Here is a 22,850-nt window from a genome sequence, read left to right as displayed (position 1 = left end):
AGCGGGAAAGTAGTTGTAAAATAGGTGAATGAGCTCAATTTGCCAACTTTAGCTTGCTTGTAGTCTCAATATGTGTATATATATGTAGGTCAAATTGAGTAAAGAGCGTTTTTTAAAACTTACCAGATTGTCCGACCTCTTCACTCACTTTCTTCCAAGCAAGTTCCTTTTTATTCCTGTTTCTATAAAAGTACAAAGATGTATGGTACAGCTCCGAGTAACCACAGACAGCAACGGTGATTTTGTCCTCCATTGTTGTTTCGGATTTCTGCCTCCGTCACTACTAGAGCAAGCTCCTGATTGGTTAACAGGGGGCAAATTTTTGCCAAAGTAAAAATTTTTCAACTCGCCCGAAACGCTCAATTCGTGCCGCATAATTCGTGCAAAACGTGTCATTCGCGCCACCTCATTTGCGCGAATAGCGCTGCAGGAAGGTCTATCACGTCTTTGCATTGACTTAACATGTAAAACGCTCGCGCTTAACGCGCCATTCGCGTCTGGTGTGAACGCACCATAAGAGTTTGAGAGCTTCCCTGCAGGTTGCTTACGATCATGCCAGGGCCACTCTGGTGACAAGCCATACATAAAGGAAAAATTACTATGACAAGAAGCGTTGCACAGTTTTCTATGCTGTGGGTTTTTAAGACCCACTCCAAATCTGATGCTGATGCAAACTTTTGTCATCTCTTAAAAACTGTCAAGTGTCAATTACAGACTTTCCAATGATGACACTGGAGGAGATGCTGGCATATTTCACGTGGTGAATCTATAGCCATTTCATTGGAACACAGTCATGACCAAATTAATTGATGTTGACTAGGGCTTAGTGCTGACTACTCAAACAATTTTTTTTATAGTTGGTCATTCAGATGGTAGTGTTTCTGAACATTTGACTGAACATTCACTTGACGTTGTGCCAGACAGTAGTGACGTGAATAATACTGCACCCCTGCCCACTGCTTCAAACCAGGGTCTGGGTCATTACCCACTAAGGCAAAGAAGATTTCCTAGAATTACATCTGACTGGACATAAATAGGTGGACTAACCCCCACCATACACAAAGGCTTGACTTGTATTAAGAACTAAAGATGACGTTTCAGTGTTTATTAAATGTTAATTGTTCTGCGTACATGTTCTTGATACAAGTTCATTGGTTGCATCTGAAAAAAAATGGTGCATTCCACTTTTATATTTCTGTCACACTTTCATTTGTTTTCGAACTAATGTGCACTGTACTAACATGTATGCTTTTACTGTTTGTGCATTATCTATTACTCTGCCATTTTGCTTTTCAACTTAGGCCATGTCCACACTAATACGTTTTCGTTTGAAAACGCATTTTTTTCTCTCCGTTTTGGCCTTCCGTCCACACTGAGACGGCGTTTTTGTCAAGGAAAACGGAGCTTTTTGAAAACGCTCTCCAAAGTGGATAAATTTGAAAACGCCGTTTTCGCCTTGTAGTGTGGACTGTGAAAACGGAGGCTTTTGAAAACGATGACACATATTAGTCATGTGACGCATATTGTACCAATAGATATCTATGTTTACAGCAGTAATTGTGCCTGTGCTATTCACTGTCACACTGCTGCTAAAGAGATTTACCTTGTACACTCTTCAAATTACAGTCCTAAAATGATGGCAAAAAATTTACTCAGTTGCTGTCCTGAAAAACATGACGACAACTGCTTTTCAGATAAAATATGAGTGAGCGCGACATAGACGCGTCAGTGAACGATGAGATATTTCCGTAAATGATCCCGGCAGAAGAATTGCATGAAAACTTATTACCTCTGTATAATTTTGAAGGCTTTACGCATGCGCAGTAAGGCGAATTTGACATTTTCCTTCGTTTCAATGTGGACGAGAATCTTTTGGAAAACGCTTGGAAACGCTAGAGTGGACGGAGAGTGTTTTAAAACGAAAACTCCGTTTTCAAATGTATACGGATTAATTATAGACATAGCCTCAATCATGTATAAAGGGTTGTTAAGTGGAAGTGTTTCTTTTGCTGTGTACGGCTGAGGGCAGCCCTTTTTTTGGCCAGGGGAAATCTGTAACGAGTGAAATAAGTTGTGGCTCCTTTAAGAGCAGAGCGCCATTATATGAACAGCCGCATATGCCATGAGTACCGCATGTGTGCGGGTCCATTGGATTTATTTTCATGTCTTTTGCTCATTTAAATTCCCTCCTTTTTATAAGTAACGTTGTTGCTCGGAACTTGAGTTAGAAAAGCTATCCCTTAAACCTGACTCATTACAACCTCTTAATTGAACTAATTGAACCTCATAACTGTGACTGTTCTGCTACTGGAACGCTCATGTTTATTGCACTCAAATCCTGTTCTAAGTCTTTCTAATCTTGATGAACTCTATATCATTGTTTTTTTTTAAAGTAATTATATAGCAAATGTTACTAATTTTTAACAGGTGTACACAGCGAAATTGTAAATCAGTAATTTAGACCTTTATTAGGAAATCAAGATAAACGTACAGTCATGCTAAAATTGGTGAAAACATTGATTATTTTTCATGTGAAGTGTTGAAATACTAATATCAATTTTAGTATTTTGTCTGTTCTAATACAATGAGTTTAAAAACTGTATGTATAATGCATTGCTTAAAATGTTCACTACCCACTGTTTATATTTCAGGTCATAATGGTGTGTGTCTCTGTATGTGTTTGTGTGTAGAATGTGCGGTTGTCTCTGTTGACGGAGCAAGGCATGGGAAAGGCAGTGCAGGAGTTTGTGGATAAGGAGGAGAAAGATGCTATAGAAGAACTCATAAACTATCAGCTGGAGAAAACCCAGCGCTACCTCCGAGAACGACGGGTGGAAGCCACAGAGGAGAAGATTGATGAGGAGGTAAAAGGAAAACCTGTGAAACAGCATTAAAACAATTTTACAACAGCTTTCTTTGCTTTCACAATGAGCTTACTTAATTGCAATTCCCTCTGTGACAGTCTTACTCTTTCAAGAAACATAATTTTTACGCTATTGTTTTTAGTGGTGTAAATTGTATGAAAGTATTAAGTATTAGAAAAGTGGAAATAACCTAGCAAAAAGGGTAAAAAGGAGATTCTTGTTTTATTATGTAGAATTGTCTTTTCAATGCAACGTAAAATTGCTTAAAAATAAACTGCATAAAACCTTTGTCAGGCAGACATACAAACGTATGGTTAATGTATTGCACGTGTACAGGACATCCAAAGATGATGCTTTAAAGGGGTGGCCTAGCGTTTTTTTCGAAGGCTTGATTGTGTTTAAGAGGTGCACTGTAATGTGTTCATGCTAAAAAAAAATCACTTTATTTTTCACATATTTTACCTTTATTCTATGGCACTTTTCCGTTCTCCTAAAAACGATCTGATTCTGATTTCTCCCTCAGTTTTTTTTAGCTAGCCCAGTGTGTTGTAGTTCACTAAGCACTTAGTGCACATTGTCCAGAAACGTCACACCTCTTACTATAGTGGGTAGTTGCATGCGCTCCCAGTGTATTGTAAACAAATGGCATCAATATTGCCCTATCAATTTGAGCCCGAGTCAGACCCGGAGAATAATATTAAAGAGGATTGAGCAGAACGTACTCGGTTACTAACGTAACCTCTGTTCTCTCTAGAGAGGGAACGAGTACTGCCTAAGTATCTTACGCTAGGGGAAAATCCTTTTCTGTGAGATATTGAAGCCAAAAATTATCCTTAATTTTTAAATAATGTAAAGCGCGTTGCAGCATACAGACATAGGCGAAACAGCTTGCGCGCCTATTGGCTGCTCTGCGGCAACAGCAGCAGCCTATAGAGCGAGGCCTGGCGCGACGCCAGATCCAATGGGGGCATTTCGCTCCCTTTGAATCACTTCCCGCCTAAAAGGGTGTGGTCTAGGCCTATAAAAACTGCTCGTAGGCAGCTATTATCTGGTTTTTCATCATCGAAGCAACCAGAGCGTGCGCATGCACGGCAAGTTACGCAGTACTCATTCCCTCTCTAGAGAGAACAGAGGTTACGTTAGTAACAGAGGTTACGTTAGTAACCTAGTACGTTCTCTTACGAGAGGGAACGAATACTGCGTAAGTATCTTACGCTAGGGGACCCAGTGTAAAACGCAGTGCATGCTGAGATCTGATACCAAAGACCCAAGGGCGAAAGCCCGGGGTTCATACAGTTCATAATCACCTATAGAACTCACAGGGAGTCCGGGGAAGAGGGAGGGGCAACGGCGCACTTTTCCACATAGTGCAGCGTCACTCAGACGCTAAGTAAACGTACATACAGGGCGGGGTTACGGCCTGAGCTGACGTAAGAATAAGGGTCTTCACACAGTTTGCTCAGGCACATCTTGTGCTATTACTTTCACTGTCGACCCTAGAGCTGTGCTCAGTAGACGCAGCATTCCGAGGTCAGACAACACTGAATATCTAGACTGACAGCAGTCTGGCCTGTAAGGCGGGAACCTCCAGGTTGTAAAACCTTATAAATGTAGACGTAGAGGCCCAGCCCGCCGCCGTACAAATATCTTGCAAGGCAATCCCACTCGACCAAGCCCACGATGAGGCCACGCCCCTCGTGGAATGTGCTCTGACACCTAGCGGGCACTGCATGCCCTTGGAAGCATATGCCAGCGCAATAGCATCAACTATCCATCTGGATAAGCTCTTTTTTGACGCGGCCAGTCCCTTGGGACGCCCGTAAATAGAAACAAAAAGCTGTTCTGTCTGTCTAAAAGCAGATGACCTGTGCCCTAAACGGTGTGTTGAGTGATTTTGGAACGTAACCATGTTTGGGTTTGAGTATGACTTTAGAGTCATTAGTAGGGATGCACCGATACAAATCGGCCGATAATGCTTGCGCGTTTTGTCAGTAAAGCCGGTTCTGTAATCAGCAGTAAATGCCATCAGGTGCGTGATTTCACGTTGAGCCGTATATACTACACACAGCCGTTGTTTACCGACGAGCTGCGCAAATCAATGTTCATTATCAGTGTGAATGTGCGCAGCTCGTCAGTGAACAACGGCTGTGTGTAGTATATACGGCTCAACGTGAAATCACGCACCTGATGGCATTTACCGCTGATTACAGAACCGGCTTTACTGACAAAACGCGCAAGTGATCGGCCGATACGGATCGGTGCATCCCTAGTCATTAGGTCCAAATTCCATGCACGTCGCGCTCACAGAGAGTGCGTGCAAATCCCTTATGCGCTTCACTGAAGCGAGAGCCAGCAGAAACAGTCTTAAGAGACAGGTATTTCAAATCAATCGTCTGCAGAGGCTCGAATGGTCCCATACGGGGACTGAGGGAGGTCTGGGGGGATTCAGTCTTCTAGCTCCCCTCAGGAAGCGAATAACTAAATCGTTCCTTCCTATTGACTGACCTAGCGTTGTCCTCGAAAACGCTGTTATGGCCGCCACATAGACTTTGAGCGTAGACGGGGTTCTGCCCTTGTCCAGCAGCTCTTGTAGAAAGGAAAGCACCTCCATCACACCACAGTTAGTGGGTGACGAGCCGCAGGCTGCGCACCAGCCCGAAAACACTGACCATTTTGAGGAATAGAGCCGTCTTATAGAAGGGGCTCTAGCCTGCGTGATCGTGTTTAATACTCCTTTAGGGAGTTCATCATATATTCGCTGGTGGCCCAGACATGAAGGGACCATAGCTCTGGGTGAGGATGCCAAATCGAGCCGCTGGCCTGAGAGAGAAGGTCTCTCCTCACTGGTATCGGCCACGGGGCAGTGCTTGTCAGCTGCATAAGCGCTGGGAACCAGGGCTGGTTTTCCCAAAATGGCGCTATCAGCAGTATTGAACATCCCTTTTCCCTGACCCTCTCTATCACCTGAGGTAGGATGGAGACGGGGGGAAAAGCATAGAGATGGCGGCGGGGCCATTCGTGGGCCAGCGCGTCTCTGCTTTTTGAGTAAAATTCCAGACAGTGAACGTTGTTTGGAGACGCAAACAGGTCTACTTCCGCTCTGCCGAATTTTTTCCACAGTAGTTGTACTGTCTGTGGGTGTTGAGACCATTCGCCTGCTGGAACATTGTTCCTGGACAGTCTGTCTGGCCCTATGTTTAGCGGCCCCGGCACATGCGCTGCTTTCAGCGAGCGCAGGTTGCGCTGAGCCCATACCAGGAAGCGTTCTGCAAGTCTGTATAGGTCTTTGGACCTGAGACCGCCCTGGCGATTTATATAGGAAACCACTGATATGTTGTCCGAGCGGACTAGTACATGGTTTCCTTTTATTTGGGGACAGAAGCGTGTCAGCACGTTCTGTACTGCCAGCATTTTGAGGCAGTTGATATGCAGGAGCTTTTCCCGTTCTGACCACTGGCCAAAAGGCGGTCTGCCCTCGAGCAGAGCCCCCCATCCCGAGGTTGATGCATCCGTAGACACCACTTTTATTCTCGAGGAAGTCCCCAGGCTTACACCTGACTGGAACCAGTCAACTGCTTTCCACGGTTTCAGGGCTGTGACACATTTCTGATTGACCGTGAGACGAAGCCGACCGGACGCCCATGCTTGATGCGGGACGCGTGCTTTCAGCCAGAACTGCAGTGGGCGCATGCAGAGCAGACCCAGCTGTAGAACTGATGACGCTGAGGCCATGTGGCCCATTCTGAAATTTTTTGAGCGGGACGGACGCGCCGCAGCGGAAAGAACCCGCTGTGTGCTGAATGTCTGCTGCGCGCTGTGGTGACAGCCGCGCTATCATTGACAGCGAGTCCAATTCTGTGCCCAGGAAGGAAGTCTTCTGACTGGGGGACAGAGAGCTCTTCGCCCAATTGACTCTGAGACCCAAATTCTCGAGGTGATCGAGTAACATGGTCGTGTGCTGTACAAGCACTGAGCGAGACTGCGCTAGAATCAGCCAATCGTCCAAATAGTTCAGTATGCGCACGCCTTTCAGTCTGAGAGGAACGAGCGCTGCGTCCATGCACTTCGTAAATGTACGGGGTTCCTGGGACAAACCGAACGGCCGGACTGTGTATTGATATGCCTGGCCCTTGAAGGCGAATCTCAAAAACCGCCTGCGACGTGACGCTATCTGTATTTGAAAATACACGTTTTTCAGATCCACTGACACGAACCAGTCTCCTTGGTGAACTTGCGCGAGGATTTTTCTGGTCGTGAGCATCCTGAACCGACGCTTCACCAGCGCTTTGTTCAGTTGCCTTAGATCTAATATGGGTCTGAGACCACCGTCTTTTTTCGGTACCAGGAAATATCTGCTGTACAGCCCTCCTTCGCTTTGAGCTTGAGAAAGGGGCTCTATGACCCCTTTGCTCAATAGTTTCGCCACTTCGGCTCGAAGCAGGTGTGCTGCTTCTGTCTGCATTGTGGTCTCGACACGCGCTATATAGCGGCGCAGGCGTCGGTGAAACTGTAGCGAATAGCCTCCTTTTATAATGTCAAGCACCCATTTCGAAACCCCTGGAAGCTTTTCCCATGCGTTTGCATGAATAGCTATAGGTTGAATACGAAGCGCGCTCCATTCGTTCAGTAACGGAGTGGTTTCGGTGTGCTGTGGCACAAGAGACGTGCTCGTGACATTCGGGGCGCAAGCGCTGATAGCGGGAACTATTATGTCTGTGTGTGGATGTGGTTGTGTGGCAACAGGCACATTTAACACACTGCAAACAACGTTCGCCTGCATATAGGGAACGCCTTTTGGTTTCGTTTTTACAGAAACCTTGGGGCGTGCATAATGTGATGTCTGTGGGCACTGTGAAGTGGACACGTTTACCACATGTGAAGCGCAATCGATCGATTTTATGTGCGCAACCTGTGTGACAGGCTGTACTTGTGTGTAGAGATGAGCACTAGGTAGTGGGCATTCTTACTACACGTGAAACACCATCGGCTGTGGCCGGGACTCCAGAAAATACACTCTATTGGGGGTTTATCTGGGTAGCCGTGAAAACAACCTTTGTGTGCAGGCAAGCGGGCGACAGAACCGGGTTGTTGGCTGCAGAAAACACTGGAACAGTCACATTTAACACATTCCAAACATCGTTCGCTTGCATGGAGCGAATGCACGTTGATTTCATGCAAAACGTGCTCATGACATTTGAGGCATGGGGCACGCTGATAGCGCGAACTATTATGTCTGTGTGTGGATGTGGCTGTGGGGCAGTGGGCACATTTACCACACTCCAAACAACGTTCGCCTGCATAGAGCGAATGCACTTTTGGTTTCGTTTTTACAGAAACCATTTGACGTGCATAATGTGGTGTCTGTGGGCACTGTGAAGCGGGCACATTTACCACGTGTGACAGGCTGTGCTTGTGTGTAGAGATGAGCACTAGGTAGTGGGCATTCTTACGACACGTGAAACACCCTCGGCCGTGGCCGGTTGTGAAGCGCAATCGATCCGAGTCGATTTTATGTGCGCGGGACCTGTGTGACAGGCTGTGCTTGTGTGTAGAGATGGGCACTAGGTAGTGGGCATTCTTACAACACGTGAAACACCATCTGCCGTGGCCGGTTGTGAAGCGCAATCGATCTGAGTCGATTTTATGTGCGCAGGACCTGTGTGACAGGTTGTGCTTGTGTGTAGAGATGAGCACTGGGTAGTGGGCATTCTTACGACACATGAAACACCATCGGCCGTGGCCGGGACACCAGAAAATACACTCTATTGGGGGTTTATCTGGGTAGCCGTTGGAACGACTTTTGTGTGCAGGCAAACGGGCGACGGAGCCGGTTTGTTGGCTGCAGAAAACACTGGAACAGTCACATTTTCTGGAACTGGACGAGCGAATAACTTTGGTGGGGGTCCGGCAACAGCGGGACTCGTACACCGTCGTTTTCCTAGTTGTTCTAGGACGATTTCGGAGGCTCAGGTTTCAACTCAATCCTGGGTTCGGCGGGGCGGCGGCCAGACGAGAAAAACGTTAGAAAGCGTTAGCCACGGGTAGGCATGGGATGATAACCGGTTTCAAGGTTTACCGCGGTTTGAAAAAGTCACGGTTTCAAAACCGGAAACAAAAAAAGTTATACCGTTCCTACGATATGCGCATTTTCTGTGTCAAAGTGAAAGCGCAGGACTCCCTACTAGGTTGTGTGTGTGAGTCCCTGCAGAGAAAACAATGCAGCCCCTCCCCCACCGGTTAGTGCTCAGGCGCGTGTCTGTGTTTGTGCACGTGATCCACAGTCAGTGAGATTCAGCAGTAATATAAGTTCAGGACGGCCAAAGGAGGTGAACCCCCACAACACAGAGTGGGGAATAGCAGACTATATGTACTAATTTTACGTTTCTGTGAACTTTAGCACAACAATTAAGTTAAAGTGAAATCACGTCTTTGCTTTTAAGCCTTCTGTCACGTTAAAGGTGCAGTGTGTAGGTTTTGTGGCATCTAGCGGCGAGATTGTGAATTGCAGCAGAGTACCGCTCACCCCTCCCTTTACAGAACTACGGAAGCCGATACAGGATTTAAATCTCACCTTTTTTTTGACAGCAACGAATCGTGAGATTTCTTTTAAAATGTAATTTAAGGAATTATATTAACTTTATCATTCAATAAAACTATGTTATTGTGAATATTACTTGTTCATCATTGTGTCAGTGTTTTTTTCGCAAGCTGATTCTATGTTAATAAAAACATAATGGTTAATTAAGGTCTTTATGCACCCCTGAAAACATAGTTATTGCACCACTGTCTAGAGATCATCTTAAATATTACACGGGGCACCTTTAACACAAGTGACTGCAATTTAATTTAATTAAGAAGATTCAATTATTTATTTTAATTATTTTGCCTTCTGTTCCATGTTACAAAATGTTCTATATGTTTCCTAAAATAAAATATACTGTAATCCGTTTGGGGAAAAAAAGGTTGTTTTTTTTACCCAGACATTTAAATGTAACATTGTAGAGCAGTGATTACAATACCGTAATACCGTGAAACCGTGATATTTTTATCCAAGGTTATCATACCGTCAGAATCTTATACCGGCCCATGCCTAGCCACGGGTGCCTCTCAGCAACGGTGAGAGGCCATGTTACGCAGCGCTGACGCGGCTAGGCGGCGGCGAAAGCACGGCGGAGCAGGTTTGACGTCTGACGGCAAGCTTTAGAGGGGAGGGCCGACTTAGCACGCCGTCCAGCGGAGGGCAGACATAAGTGGGCTGCTATCGCCTCTTCTGAGCAGCATTCGCGTTCCCGTGTTGGCGGGAAACGGAAATCCTCTTCCTCCTTCATGGCCCCCTCGTCAGCAGCGTCGATGGAAGCGGTGGCATACAGCGGCCGCTTTAAATCAGATAATAGCTGCCTACGAGCGGTTTTTATAGGCCTAGACCACGCCCTTTTAGGCGGGAAGCGACGCAAAGGGCGCGAAATGCCCCCATTGGATCTGGCGTCGCGCCAGGCCTCGCTCTATAGGCTGCTGCAGTTGCCGCAGAGCAGCCAATATGCGCGCAAGCTGTTTCGCCTATGTCTGTATGCTGCTGCAACGCGCTTTACATTATTTCAAAATTAAGGATAATTTTTGGCTTCAATATCTCGCAGAAAAGGATTTTCCCCTAGCGTAAGATACTTACGCAGTACGAGAGACCTCTCGTAAGAGAACCTATGCAAGCACGACTCAGACAGCATGTTTTAGAATGGTAGGCTATGTTTTTGTAGCTGTCTCTTATTTTTTTGGATACACTGTTATTTGTAAATGCTATTGCTGTTTATGTTATCTTATACCCTTTTATCCTTGCTAAAGCTATAGTACTAAAGTTTACTATAGTTCTGAAATTGATTATTTGATTATGAACTGCAGTGATCACATAAACACCAACAAACACCAACATGTGAAGTTCACTGGTGGGTTTGTAGGCATTTGACAGATAAGTATGAATTAGCATTTTGCTGGATGGGTAGTGGAGCCAAACAGTGTTGCCCTTTTTTGTTTTTATTTATTTATTTACTGTTTTGAACAATAACACAGAAAAGCATTCATAACTGGGAGTTTTACATATTGTGATGAAGATTACACATTTTCATTTACTCTCTATACTAGGGATGCTCATTTCGGTTAATTTTCCTGACCGACAACCGCTGCTCGTTATCATATCACAAAATACATTTTAAATAAATATAAAATAAAATATAAACAACAAGGAACAAAGAATATATTCTTTAAAGAAAAGAAGTAGTAAGGCAGTTGGAGGTTCTCACATTATGAAACCAAAATCCTCCAATCAAGTATACAAATATGTTACTTTGGGACTCTCTTCCCTAATTTGTCCATAACATTTGTTAGTAAACATATGCCTTTCTTCCATATTTGCTATTCACCAAAATAAACCTGTTATTCCAAACATGTAATGTGGGCTAAAATTATGTTTAAAAAACAGTTTCAAATAAAATAGTACTTTAGACGGTTCAAAATCACATTGCAACAAAAAACTAATACTACCGCATTTTTTGAATATAGCTCTAGAAATCTCAAACCAAAATGAAGATTAATTATTTATGAAAGACTAAAACTATTTAAGTTTGGTGACCCTATTCATAATATCAAAGTCAATTGTTTTAAGACCACCCACTTCATAATCTTTAAACATATCGCTCTTGCGTATATAATGACTTCTATTTTCCATATGAAATCAAAATTTTACTTCTTTATCACCTTAATCTTTTTAGCAGACACTGCTAAAGAAAAACATGGATATATAAATCTATAAAGACTTTCTACTTTCGTTAATAATATTCTACCAAAAATCCTTATGTCTCACTTTAACCAATTGTTCATAGTTTATCTACATTTCTCTAGATTTTTATCAATATTTATCTATTTTCTTAGATAACCAAATACTTAAGTATTTATTTTCATTTTAACTGGGATATTGTATGATATACTAGGGTAATAATGGATGGCCAAAAGCTTGCATTTTGACATTCAACCATAAACCTGAAGCTTTAAAAAAAAATCATTATAAACTGCAATGCTAAGGGAAATTACTGTTATTTTTTTAGAAAAAGATTCATATCATCATCAAATTGACTGATAATAAAATGATTCCCTTCCCTGAAGTTGATGCCCGATATGTTGCCCATTTTTGATTGAAATAGAGAACATTTCTGCAGCAATGATAAAGAGTAATGGTGAACAACACCCTTGTCTAATGCCTCTTTTGACCAAGAACCATGAACATGTAACTTGAGTAAGAACTACAGAGCTGTTTATGTCTTTATAAAGAATTCTAACAATATTTACACATTTTGGACCAAAAGTGTTTAAGAGTATGAAAAATAAAAAAGTGTTTCACCATGTCAAAGGCCTTATAGAAATCCCAAAATTAAATGAACCCATCTTCAAAAATTATCTTAATATTATGAATTGATCTATTCTTTAAAACTCCTAAATGTGTCACACTGACAATTTGTAATATTCCAATTTTCAATTTAGAAGATAAAGTATTAGTAAACGCTTTGTAATCTGTACTTAGAAGCATTATGTGGCTTAGGCTATCTAATAATCTCTTATCTTTACCTGGTTTTGGTAGCAAAAATATAAGGCCTTGTTTCATAGTTGGTGCACGTTTGTTATTCCTTATACACTCCTGTAAAGCATCAAACAAAAATATTTTAGGTCATCCCAAAAAAAAAAAAAAAAAAAGTATAAAAAGCTGTGGTTAAACCATCAGGGCCTGGTGATTTATCAGGTTTGCTCTGTTTAACAGCTGCATCGTGTGAGGTTCTATTTCACAAACTTTTTTAAATATCAATTGACAGGATATTATTTTTTTTATCATCTGAAAAAAAAAAAGAATTAGAATTACTAGGGGTAAATGATGAATACAGTTTAGAGTAAAATTGAAACGCCTCATTTTCTATTGTGTTAGGATTGGAATGCTTTACTTGATTTACAATTAAACTATTTTTTTTTTTTTTCAAAACTGAACAAAATATGAAGTATTTTTTCCCCCCTTTTCCAACCACGTAACCCTGGATTTCACATACACCCATTTTGCCTTTTTAATATATAAATAATCTAAAATGGAATGTACCTTAATAAGTTTCTGTCTCTCCTCTTCTGACATATAAGGTTGACTACAACATTTATTAATCTCTTGAATCAAATTAAATTATTTTTCTTGTTTCTTTTTATAAGTTTTTTGCCAAATGTAATTGTATACTCTCAATTTATGTTGTAAGTATTCTGATTTAATACCACTCGAAATTCTTTTTACTTTAAATTCAGCTATAATTTTGTTTTAATATAAGCAAAAAAGACATTATGATTTAGTCAATCTGCGTTAAATTTCCAATAACCTTTAGTATTAAAAGATTTCTTATTTTCTAAAATTAAATTGATCACACTATGATCTGTTAAGGGGGCACCTGGAATGCTACATTTAGTTGCATAATTAAAATTATTTAAACTAAAGAGTATCAGCGCCTATAGCCAATAACCGTTTCTCGATTTTGAAGTGGCAGTTGGTTTGAACCATGACAAGTCTTGGAAGTGGGGTTTATGAATCAGTTTATGAATCAGTTTATGAATTTGATAAACTGAAGTCTTGAATAATATAGTTCATATGAGAACTACTAAAGGATATCTGTCCATATATTCACCTGGTGTCATGTGAAAATCTCTACCAATTAAAACATTCTGTAGGATGTCTAGCTTTGAGGTCATTTATGACATCTGTTACTGTCTCCAAAAGATCTTTATTCTGGGTGCAGACATTATTTTAGTGGACCGCACATTCCAGGGCCCAGTTTATGGCAAGGGCCCCCTCCCTGGCCACAATAGTGGACAAAGGTTTGCTACATTTTGATTGGATCTTGGTGGACTAACATAAGCAAACTGTCCAACGCCATCAGATAAGGATGCCAGGACAACTGCCAGACACCTCTTAGAGGGCAAGAAGAGACCTTTGGGACAAAAACCCGGGAAGGACAGAACTTCCTATTGGTCAAGACGCAGTTTCTGCCCTTCACCCACCTTGAGACTGTTTCCTAAGGTTTGGTCCTGTGACAGCCATAAAAAATTCCTTAGGATCTCCAGACGCAGCAGCAGTGGGTGAAACAAATAGATCACAAAGATCCATCCAAATCCATTCATAACTATGTTTTCAAACCTTGAACTGATGCGAACCATAACGCACACATCTTATACTTATTCAGAGAAATAAGTATTCTCACTGACAGCGATGTATAGTGCAACATCTTCCACAAACTCAGCTGTTAATGGACAAATGAATGCATGCATGACAGTTCAATCTTTTCCCATCATGTTTGGACTTAATGTGTTCATTACATGACCAAATGTTTTCTGGTTGTGTTTTGGAAAATGAGAAATGCACCAGTAAAACATTATTGACACTTTTCTAACTTTGTGTTTGGACTATGCAAATGACTTCCACAAGAGGAAGGAAGGGTGGACTACCCCATGTCCCCCCGCTCTGATGGAACCAGCCAATCACAGCATGGAAATGGAGAAGCACCAAATTGCAATCTCCTCCTCATCGGAAAGGTATAAAGGTACCTCTCTAAAAGACACTCCTTGTACTGTGTCTGAGTCCCGTCGGGGAAAGACATAACAGTTACACCAGTTCTGAGTCTGAGGCCTGGCAGGGTGAGACACTAACAGAGCACTAACAAAGTACTGAGTCTGACCTGCAAGGGTGAGACAATAACAGCTACACCTCCATTCTGAGTCTCCGGCACGTCCAGGGGACAGTAACAGATCAAACTTCTTTCTGAGTCTGCAGCCCGTTATTGGGAAGGCAGCTACAGATACCTCCATTCTGAGTCTCCAGCTCCACAAGAGAGAGACATTAACAGACACAACCATTCTGAGCCTACTGTCCAGAGAGACAGAAACAGACGCTCCACGCTTCAAGTCTCCAGCTTTAAGGCAGCAGCAGATGTGACCACGTTCTGTCTGTGAGGAAAGAGATATTTTCCACGTTCAGAGTTTTCGTCCAGCGAGACAACAACAGATGCAGCACGTCCTGAGTCTCCATCCGAGAGAGACAAAGCGGATTGACCAAGTTCTGTCTCTATCCCAGAGAGACAGAAGACCAACAGACATTTGCAACAAGGTTAAGCTCCAGCGAGCAAACCTTCACTTCAGGTACCTTTGCTTGCGTGTTCCAAGCAAAGGGCCTTCAGCACCTACACCAGGGCCACATCTGCGTGTTCAAGATCTTAGGACCCTTTGGTGCTCCAGGAGATCAGCATCCTACAGCGCTTCACGTTCAAGGCTGTCGAAACGGATTCCTGCTCCTTTTCCCACTGACTGCTCCCAGCACAACCAGTGAAAGAATTCACCGCCACCGGACTGCTCACTCAACCACAGAGAACGTAAATATCACTTCCAAACCTCTTCCGGAGACCTTGGCATTGTTGTGTACTGTCAGTATATGATCTTTCTAATTTACATTAGATATTGTATAGCTGATTGCAGTTGATAACAAATAATAGCCCATTTATTTGTTTGATGCATACAGATCTGGCCATTTAAAATGCGCGCGGGAAGTAAAGTGGTCTCGCGTTACGCCGGTGTATTGTGAGGGATCCTAGAAAATGCTCTGACACAGGAAAGACATGATCAGTACGGGGCAGTCATGTAATGCACTGGACTGAAGCGGCAGCAAACATTGCTGCAAACTAAAAGACACCTTTGTACGGTAACCTGGAGGGGACACCTTCGGTTCACTTATGTTTGTCATGGCCACAACATATGAATTCTTGGGAACGTCATATTATGTCGTGGCCACAAGATCATTTTGTCTAGGTAACGACATCCTTATGTTTAATGCATAAACAAACCTGCGTGACCATAACCCAGGATTATCAGAGATAGGTTTATTAATATTTTTTATTTTGAGTTAAGAAATGATTATATTAATTGTTGTAGAAATTAATGTAATATTAAGTTATTATATTAACAATAGGCAAAGCTGTAAATGCGAATGTCTGTGCGCGATGTAGACAGCATTCAAAAGTTTATCCTGAATAAATATTACATATAAGTACTTCAAATTAAATAGCCCTGCAAGAAACATTTTATGCATCCTAAAGTCTTACCATTAATTGATCCTCTTTTTTTCTGTAATAAATTTATTATTCGTTTATATTCATTATTTCCCCCTTAATTTCGATAATCTAAATGATAAATGCTGACATGCCATTAAAGCTTTGATTATGCTATATGGCTATATGGCTGGGATTTTTAATATATATATATATATATATATATATATATATATATATATATATATATATATATATTCATTTTTAGTCTAATTATAACCTATATAGTGTTTCATTGTCGAGTGAATCATTCACTTTCCATTTGTAAATCGGTTATCGTCACACACGGGCATTAATACAATCATAAAGTCAAAACTTTATTGGCATAATTGTCGTTTACAATATATGCTAAATATATGGCAAATAGCATATACAGAAAGTTATTAAGGTTAAGCGATTCACAATAAAGAAAAAAGTAGATAGCTCTAAATCACTTATTATTTATTATTATTATTATTAGGTTATTATTATTTCAATACCTATTTATTTTTAACGCCTGACAATTATGCCAATAAAGTTTTGACTTTGATTGTATTTATCCCCGTGTGTGACGATAAATGAGCATGTTTTCATTTACAAATGAAACTACGTGAATGATTCATTCCTCAGTAAAACAGTTTAGTATTTATATAGTCTAGTCTATTAATTAGACGAAACAAAATAAAAGATGTTCAATTCAACCTTTAAACTACATTCCAGTAAAAATCAGTCATATAGCATATTTCAAGCATTTACAGAATCATTTACATGAACGTTAAGTAAAGAGAGCCAAATTAAGGGGGGAAACGAATATTAACGAAAATAAAAATATATACAAAAATTACAGGCTAATAAAAATAATATTAGTAATAGTAATAATAATGATAATGACAATAATATTAATACAAATACGGAAAAAAGACTATTAGTTAATAGAAGGAATGTAGGCCTATTTTACTGTGTGACGATAAATTATTTCCAAATGAAACTACGTGAATGATTCATTCTTCGATTATTTGTCTATTAATTAGACTAAATAAAATACAATATATGTTAAATTTAACCTTTAAACTGCATTCCAGTAAAACCCCCAGTCATAGAACCTTTACAGTATCATTTACATTCAGAATGTTATGTAACGAGATCAAAATGAAGGAAAAAATAACGAATATAAACGAATAATGCAAATATTACGGAAAAAAAAAGGTCAGTTAATGGACAAGATTGTGGAATGCATGAAATGTTTCTTGCAGGGCTATTTAATTTGAAGTACATGTAATATTTATTCATGATACACTTGTGAAAGCTGTCTACATTGCACACAGACAACATTAGCATATACAGCATCGCCTATATAATTATTTAATATTGTATTAATTTCTATAACAATTAATATAATAATTTCTTAACTCAAAATAAAATATCTCTAATAATTCTGGGTTACTAATGTCACGCAGGTTTGTTTATGCATTAAACTCGTGGCCACGAGAAATGCATGTTGAGAAAAAATTAATTTCACGAAAATAATATAAAGATTACAAAACAAAGAAAACAAATGGAATGAGAGATAAGCTTTAAAGTTCACGTAAAAGTCAAATATTAAGCGGCATCCTTCATGTTTTCTTTATTCAGCAAATACTTTACAGTTTTGAATTATGTTCAGCTTCTGTTTTTATGACAATAAATGACAGAGTTTTTTTTTTTTTTTTTTTTTTTTAGAAAAACGTCCGAACACCGGTCTCAAAAGTAGAAGCGAAAGTCTTGTTTCCACCAGCGCGGCATTTTTTTCTTCACCGTAATTGATGGACGTCTAAAACATAAAAATAAGGAAAAGCCTAAAACATATAAATACATACATTTCTTAAAATAATAACATCTGAACTTTGTACACAACAATACGGCAACGACTTTACATTGAGTAGAACTTCCAGCAGACCGCATCTCCACAGCATAATTGCTCTAATATTAAACATGCGGGTCAGGAGGCGGGTCGGGTACAATACTTTATTTTTTTATTCGGCGGTCCGAGTTGCGGGAGGGGTAAGTTGAAAACGTTGGTCGGGTTTGGGTTGTTTATCCACTGACCCGCGCATCACTGGTGTTAGGGCCGTGGACACTAATGTTTTGTGAAAAGAGTGGAGCGTGTGAGGAAAAGCTTTCCCCTTCTTCCTGGCATGCATTTGAATGCTGAATTCGAAATGCAACTGAATGCTAGACAGTCGGAATCCGCCCCCCGCACCCCCAAAAGAGTCTCCAATGTTGATTACAAGGCAACAGACAGCATTCAACACCCCGCCCCACCCCCACTCTGCCATTCATAAACATTTCGCTCTACTGCATGCCGCTTAACGCTGATGGCCTCATTAATGGCTACTTTTCAGAAAACTGAAGAAAAAAAATAAAAAACACTTCCCTTTGGTTTCCCAGACCAGACTTAAGCCTAGTTCCAGGCTAAAATGATGAAAATCGGAGCTGTTTAAAGAGGAATAAAAAAAAAAAAAAAAAACTTTTACTGATCGTTGGTCGGAGATTTTGTGACTGGAAGCTGATAAGAGACAGACTTAACGAACTTCTCCAAAATAGAAGAACTACTTTTCCACTTAAAAAAAAAAAAAAAAGAAAAAAGGGAAAAAAATTGCATAACTCACTGGAGCACTTTTGATACTTAACAATTGTATTCGTTGTCAGTCATATAATAAAAACTTTATTGTTTTGAAAAGTGAGCCTTCTGTTTATTTGTCTAAATTATTTTCTATATTAGGATATAATACTAGGCTATAGTATTTACATTGACATTAGGCCAAATCTACATGGGTTTCTTCCCTTTCCCTTCAACTATTTTTTAAGGAAAAAAAAAATAATAATAAATAAATAAATAAACTGCATGGGCAGCGCACCATCATAATGTACAGCATCAAAAATGTAAGAACAAATCTAAAGAAAATAATAATAATAATAATAATAATAATAATAATAATAATAATAAAAATTAACACTCCTAAAAGTACAGTATAGTTTTTTTATTGCTCATCTCTACCCAAATCAATCAAATCAAGTGTATCTAAAATTGTATATATGGTATGAAAAAGAGCTACCTCTCAAACATGCATATCTTCATTTAATGTTGCTTCAAAATGTTGAAATTAAAAATTTATTTTGTAATTTTGTACTTGTTAATTTTTTTCTCTATTGTTTTGTCAATTTATTATTCATTAAGAAAATTATATTTCGCATATGGGCATTTTTTATTTCTTTTACATACAGCTTTTTTGGGTTTTTCTCTGTGCACAAGCTCTGCATGTGATGTGCGTGACGTACCGATGTTTCTGCTGCTTTTTGCTTGTGTACAATTAACCCCTCAAAACGAATTTAGCTGTTTTTAATGTGTCACAGCCACGTTTCAATTTAAATTTAAATGTAATTTAACACAATCTTGTCGGTTAATAATAACTAAACGCCGTCGGTTGTCGTTTGAAAAAAAAAAAAAACAGAAATTAACATTTCTATTTCCAATGCAGTCTAATAAAAGTTCATCAGGAAAAAAAGAAAAGAAAAGAAAATAATAATAAAACTGCTCCTGCTTATGAATAAATTTTTGCTTGATGATGAAGTATCTAAATAGTCTATAGGATATAACAAAGTGCTTTTCCAGTCCCGCTTCCACGAGGTTTTATTCCGCATCCACCCGCTCCCGCTAAATTAACTATATTATTCGCCCGCTGCCCGCTTAGAATAAATTTCTAAGCACCAAAATCGCAAAAACAAATCAAAATAATACAAAATAATAATAATAAATTAATTAATTTTTAACTCTATAAAAACTGTAGTTTATATTTATTCTCTCCATTTCTATTTCTCTCTACTCAAATTAATTGTCAGTGTATCTAAAATTGTGTATCTTAGAAAAAGAAAAAGACGAACTACCTCTTAAACATGCATATCTTAATTTGATGTGTCTTTAAAACGCTGAAATATATAGGCCTAATGTATTTTATTCTGAAGGTGAAAGTTGTCGAGTTATTTAACTGCCCGCGGCGCCGTCAGGATCACTTGATTTTTTTCCCCCTTAATAAAGTGGATACAGCTTACAATACTCGTTCAAGAGTACGGCATTGCTCAAAACTATGCTATTTTTACATATTTCTGTTATTTGTGTACAATCACAATAAAAAAAAACAGATGTGTAGGCTATTTGTAAAAAAAAAAAAAAATGGAAACAAGATGCTGGTTTAAGGGCGCATCACAGAAATGTCCTACAATTCTGCATACAGGCTTGCTACTTATTAATTTGTTAAATTATTGTTCATTCAGAAAAAACATATATATCACATATGGACCTATTTTATTTATTATTATATATAGGTTTATTGGGTTTTTCTCTGTGCATAAGCTCTGCGCGTGACGTTCAATTAATGATGTATCAATTAAATTTAATTGTAATTTAACATAATCTTGTCGGTCGATAAATAATTTAATGACGGTTGGGAAAAATAAAATAACCGAAATTAACATTTCTATTTCCGATGCAGTCTAATAAATGTTCATCAGGAAAACAAAGAAAGAAAAGAAAATAACAATACAACTGCACCTGCTTATGAATATCTTTTTGCTATTGGTTTGAACCATAATTTCAGGAAAGAGGAATCATTGAACTATTGAACTGGTATTTGTGACCAACGCCCCCTAGAGCTGGCCATGGTGTTTGGCTACAGAATGTTGTTCCTTGCGCCACCTGGTGGATATTATATGAAGTGCAACAACGTTGTAAAAAAATCGAAAAAAGCCGTTGCAGTAGGACGCGTGGCCACGCGTGCCGAATTGCAGGCTGCCACGTGAAAATAGACGCATTTTTAATGGCCAGATCTGTACTAAGGTTCTTTACCTTATTTGTTTCAGAGTAGCAACAGTTTATCTTTCCATAAGATAAGATAGCAATGACATAGCAACACCCAACTGAATCACATTTTATGCATCTTATGCACTTTATTCCTTTTGCATTTATGGTATTCATTTAATAGTTGATTACTCTTGTCTAACTTTTGTTAATAAAATTAATTTTATTACACTTGTGTCTTCCTTGTGTTGATAATACAGTGAGAGGTTCTACAAGTTAGATATCCCACCAATCTTTCCTATGTGATGTACTCATAACCGCACATTAAGTGACATGTGATCCAAGAATCATAACGTCATCGGTGATACGAGTACCCATCACTACACTATTTCGCCTTCCTAGTGGGCAAAAGCAGAACTCACTACATAATTGGCATCCCTAGGTGGGCCAAGTTAAAAAGTCTATAGTAAAATTCACTACATTATGTTCATACACATTAACTAAGATGAAGAATATTTAGTCTAAATGTAAAACTACTGCAAGCCAGTGGTCATCTATATCAGCCTTGTGAGTTGTAATTTTATCTGGGCATTTATTCATGCAAACAGTGACACCCGCAGACCACAGTCTACCTGCACCCCTAGGTGTTTCAATCTGTTTTTTATGTGATCCACCTGTAGATCTGGATTGGTGCTCGCACTGCACAATGTGTGACCCATTAAATGTAACACAAAATAATTATACTAATAGTAATAATAGTATCATTGCACATTTGCACTTCATTTACTTAAATAAAACAATAAGCAACATAATAAATAAAGCGTGATTATACCAACCCAGGCTCATAAAAATACATTTTTGCAACACCATTATTCCAAAAAACGAAAAACAGGAATTCTGCTTATTTTTTTGTCTTTAGTTCAGAGGTAGAAAAATAAATAAACAGACTGAATATTCGATTTCTACATGTGGGCCAGAATTAAACAACCCTTTCTGCTGATTTGTTAGACAAAGATAAAACATGTCGTCATTAGTTCTTCCTCAGTTTTGCGCGCCAGAATAATAGTCCTCCGCTGCTGCAGTAGTACGGATTCTTAACACGTTTATTGCAACTACATTGAATCTTTTTCTCATCAAACAACCAGACAAATAAATAGCTAGACACAACCCGTACTGAGGCAGAGCCTAGAGAGGGCTTTTTTCCTCTTTATGAGATATGAACTCTATGCTTTGCTTCTACTGGGCATGGCAGGGTATGATATGACGGCTGTCATAGCCTACGGTGGTCCCCCAGTAAGTTTGTTTGTTTTAATTTATTGCTGTTAAATTAAATATTTTAAACACTAATGTAAAAAGGAAAGAATAATGCATTGACTTTTGTATATAATATGCCTTTAAGCAAGAACTGTTATTCTGATTATCTAACAACCAGAGAACAACAGAGATATTAAAATGCATACTCTTCTGAGTTTTGTAATGTAGTCTTTTGTTTTATTAAAATTGATCATAATTGATCATAATTTTGTCTGAATAAATCTTTAAATACTGATAAATGATGAGGAAAGTTCTAGAGTTGATATAAAGCAAGTTTGTAGAATACTATTGTGGATTGTGGCTTGTATCACAGCCTTTATGCAGTCAGAAATGTTTTTCTTTTGTTAATCTCCTTTGTTTTGTCTGCTTGTTCTGTGTATCTGCAAAATACTAACTTAAAAGTGGTGTATGTATATATATATATATATATATATATATATATATATATATATATATATATATAAAATATTAATTTAGCTGCATATATATATATATATATATATATATATATATATATGCAGCTAAATTAATATTTTATAGTTATTTATATAATTAACAATAATACAGTTGGACAAATTTGTAGACAATTTATTTCAAGTGTGGAATTGGTTAATTGATAAATACAACAAAAAACGTGATTAAACGTGATTTAAAACATTTAACTTAATATGTTGAATACATTAAAATGTACTAGAT

At 39.1% G+C, this 22,850-nt stretch overlaps 1 protein-coding gene across 1 annotated transcript in view; it reads left to right on the top strand.

Annotated features, from left to right (window-relative positions):
* mre11a (MRE11 homolog A, double strand break repair nuclease) overlaps positions 1-22,850 on the top strand; it is a 154,478-nt gene that overhangs the window by 63,998 nt on the left and 67,630 nt on the right. The window contains exon 10 of the mRNA XM_073817793.1: positions 2,691-2,864. Coding sequence (XP_073673894.1) covers positions 2,691-2,864 — 174 coding nt within the window. The remainder of the gene's footprint in view (positions 1-2,690; positions 2,865-22,850) is intronic.

Source organism: Garra rufa, chromosome 14, assembly GCF_049309525.1.
Source record: "Garra rufa chromosome 14, GarRuf1.0, whole genome shotgun sequence".
Lineage (NCBI taxonomy): Eukaryota > Metazoa > Chordata > Actinopteri > Cypriniformes > Cyprinidae > Garra > Garra rufa.
Note: the sequence above shows the minus strand (reverse complement) of the source record. Positions and strands in the feature narration are given on the sequence as shown.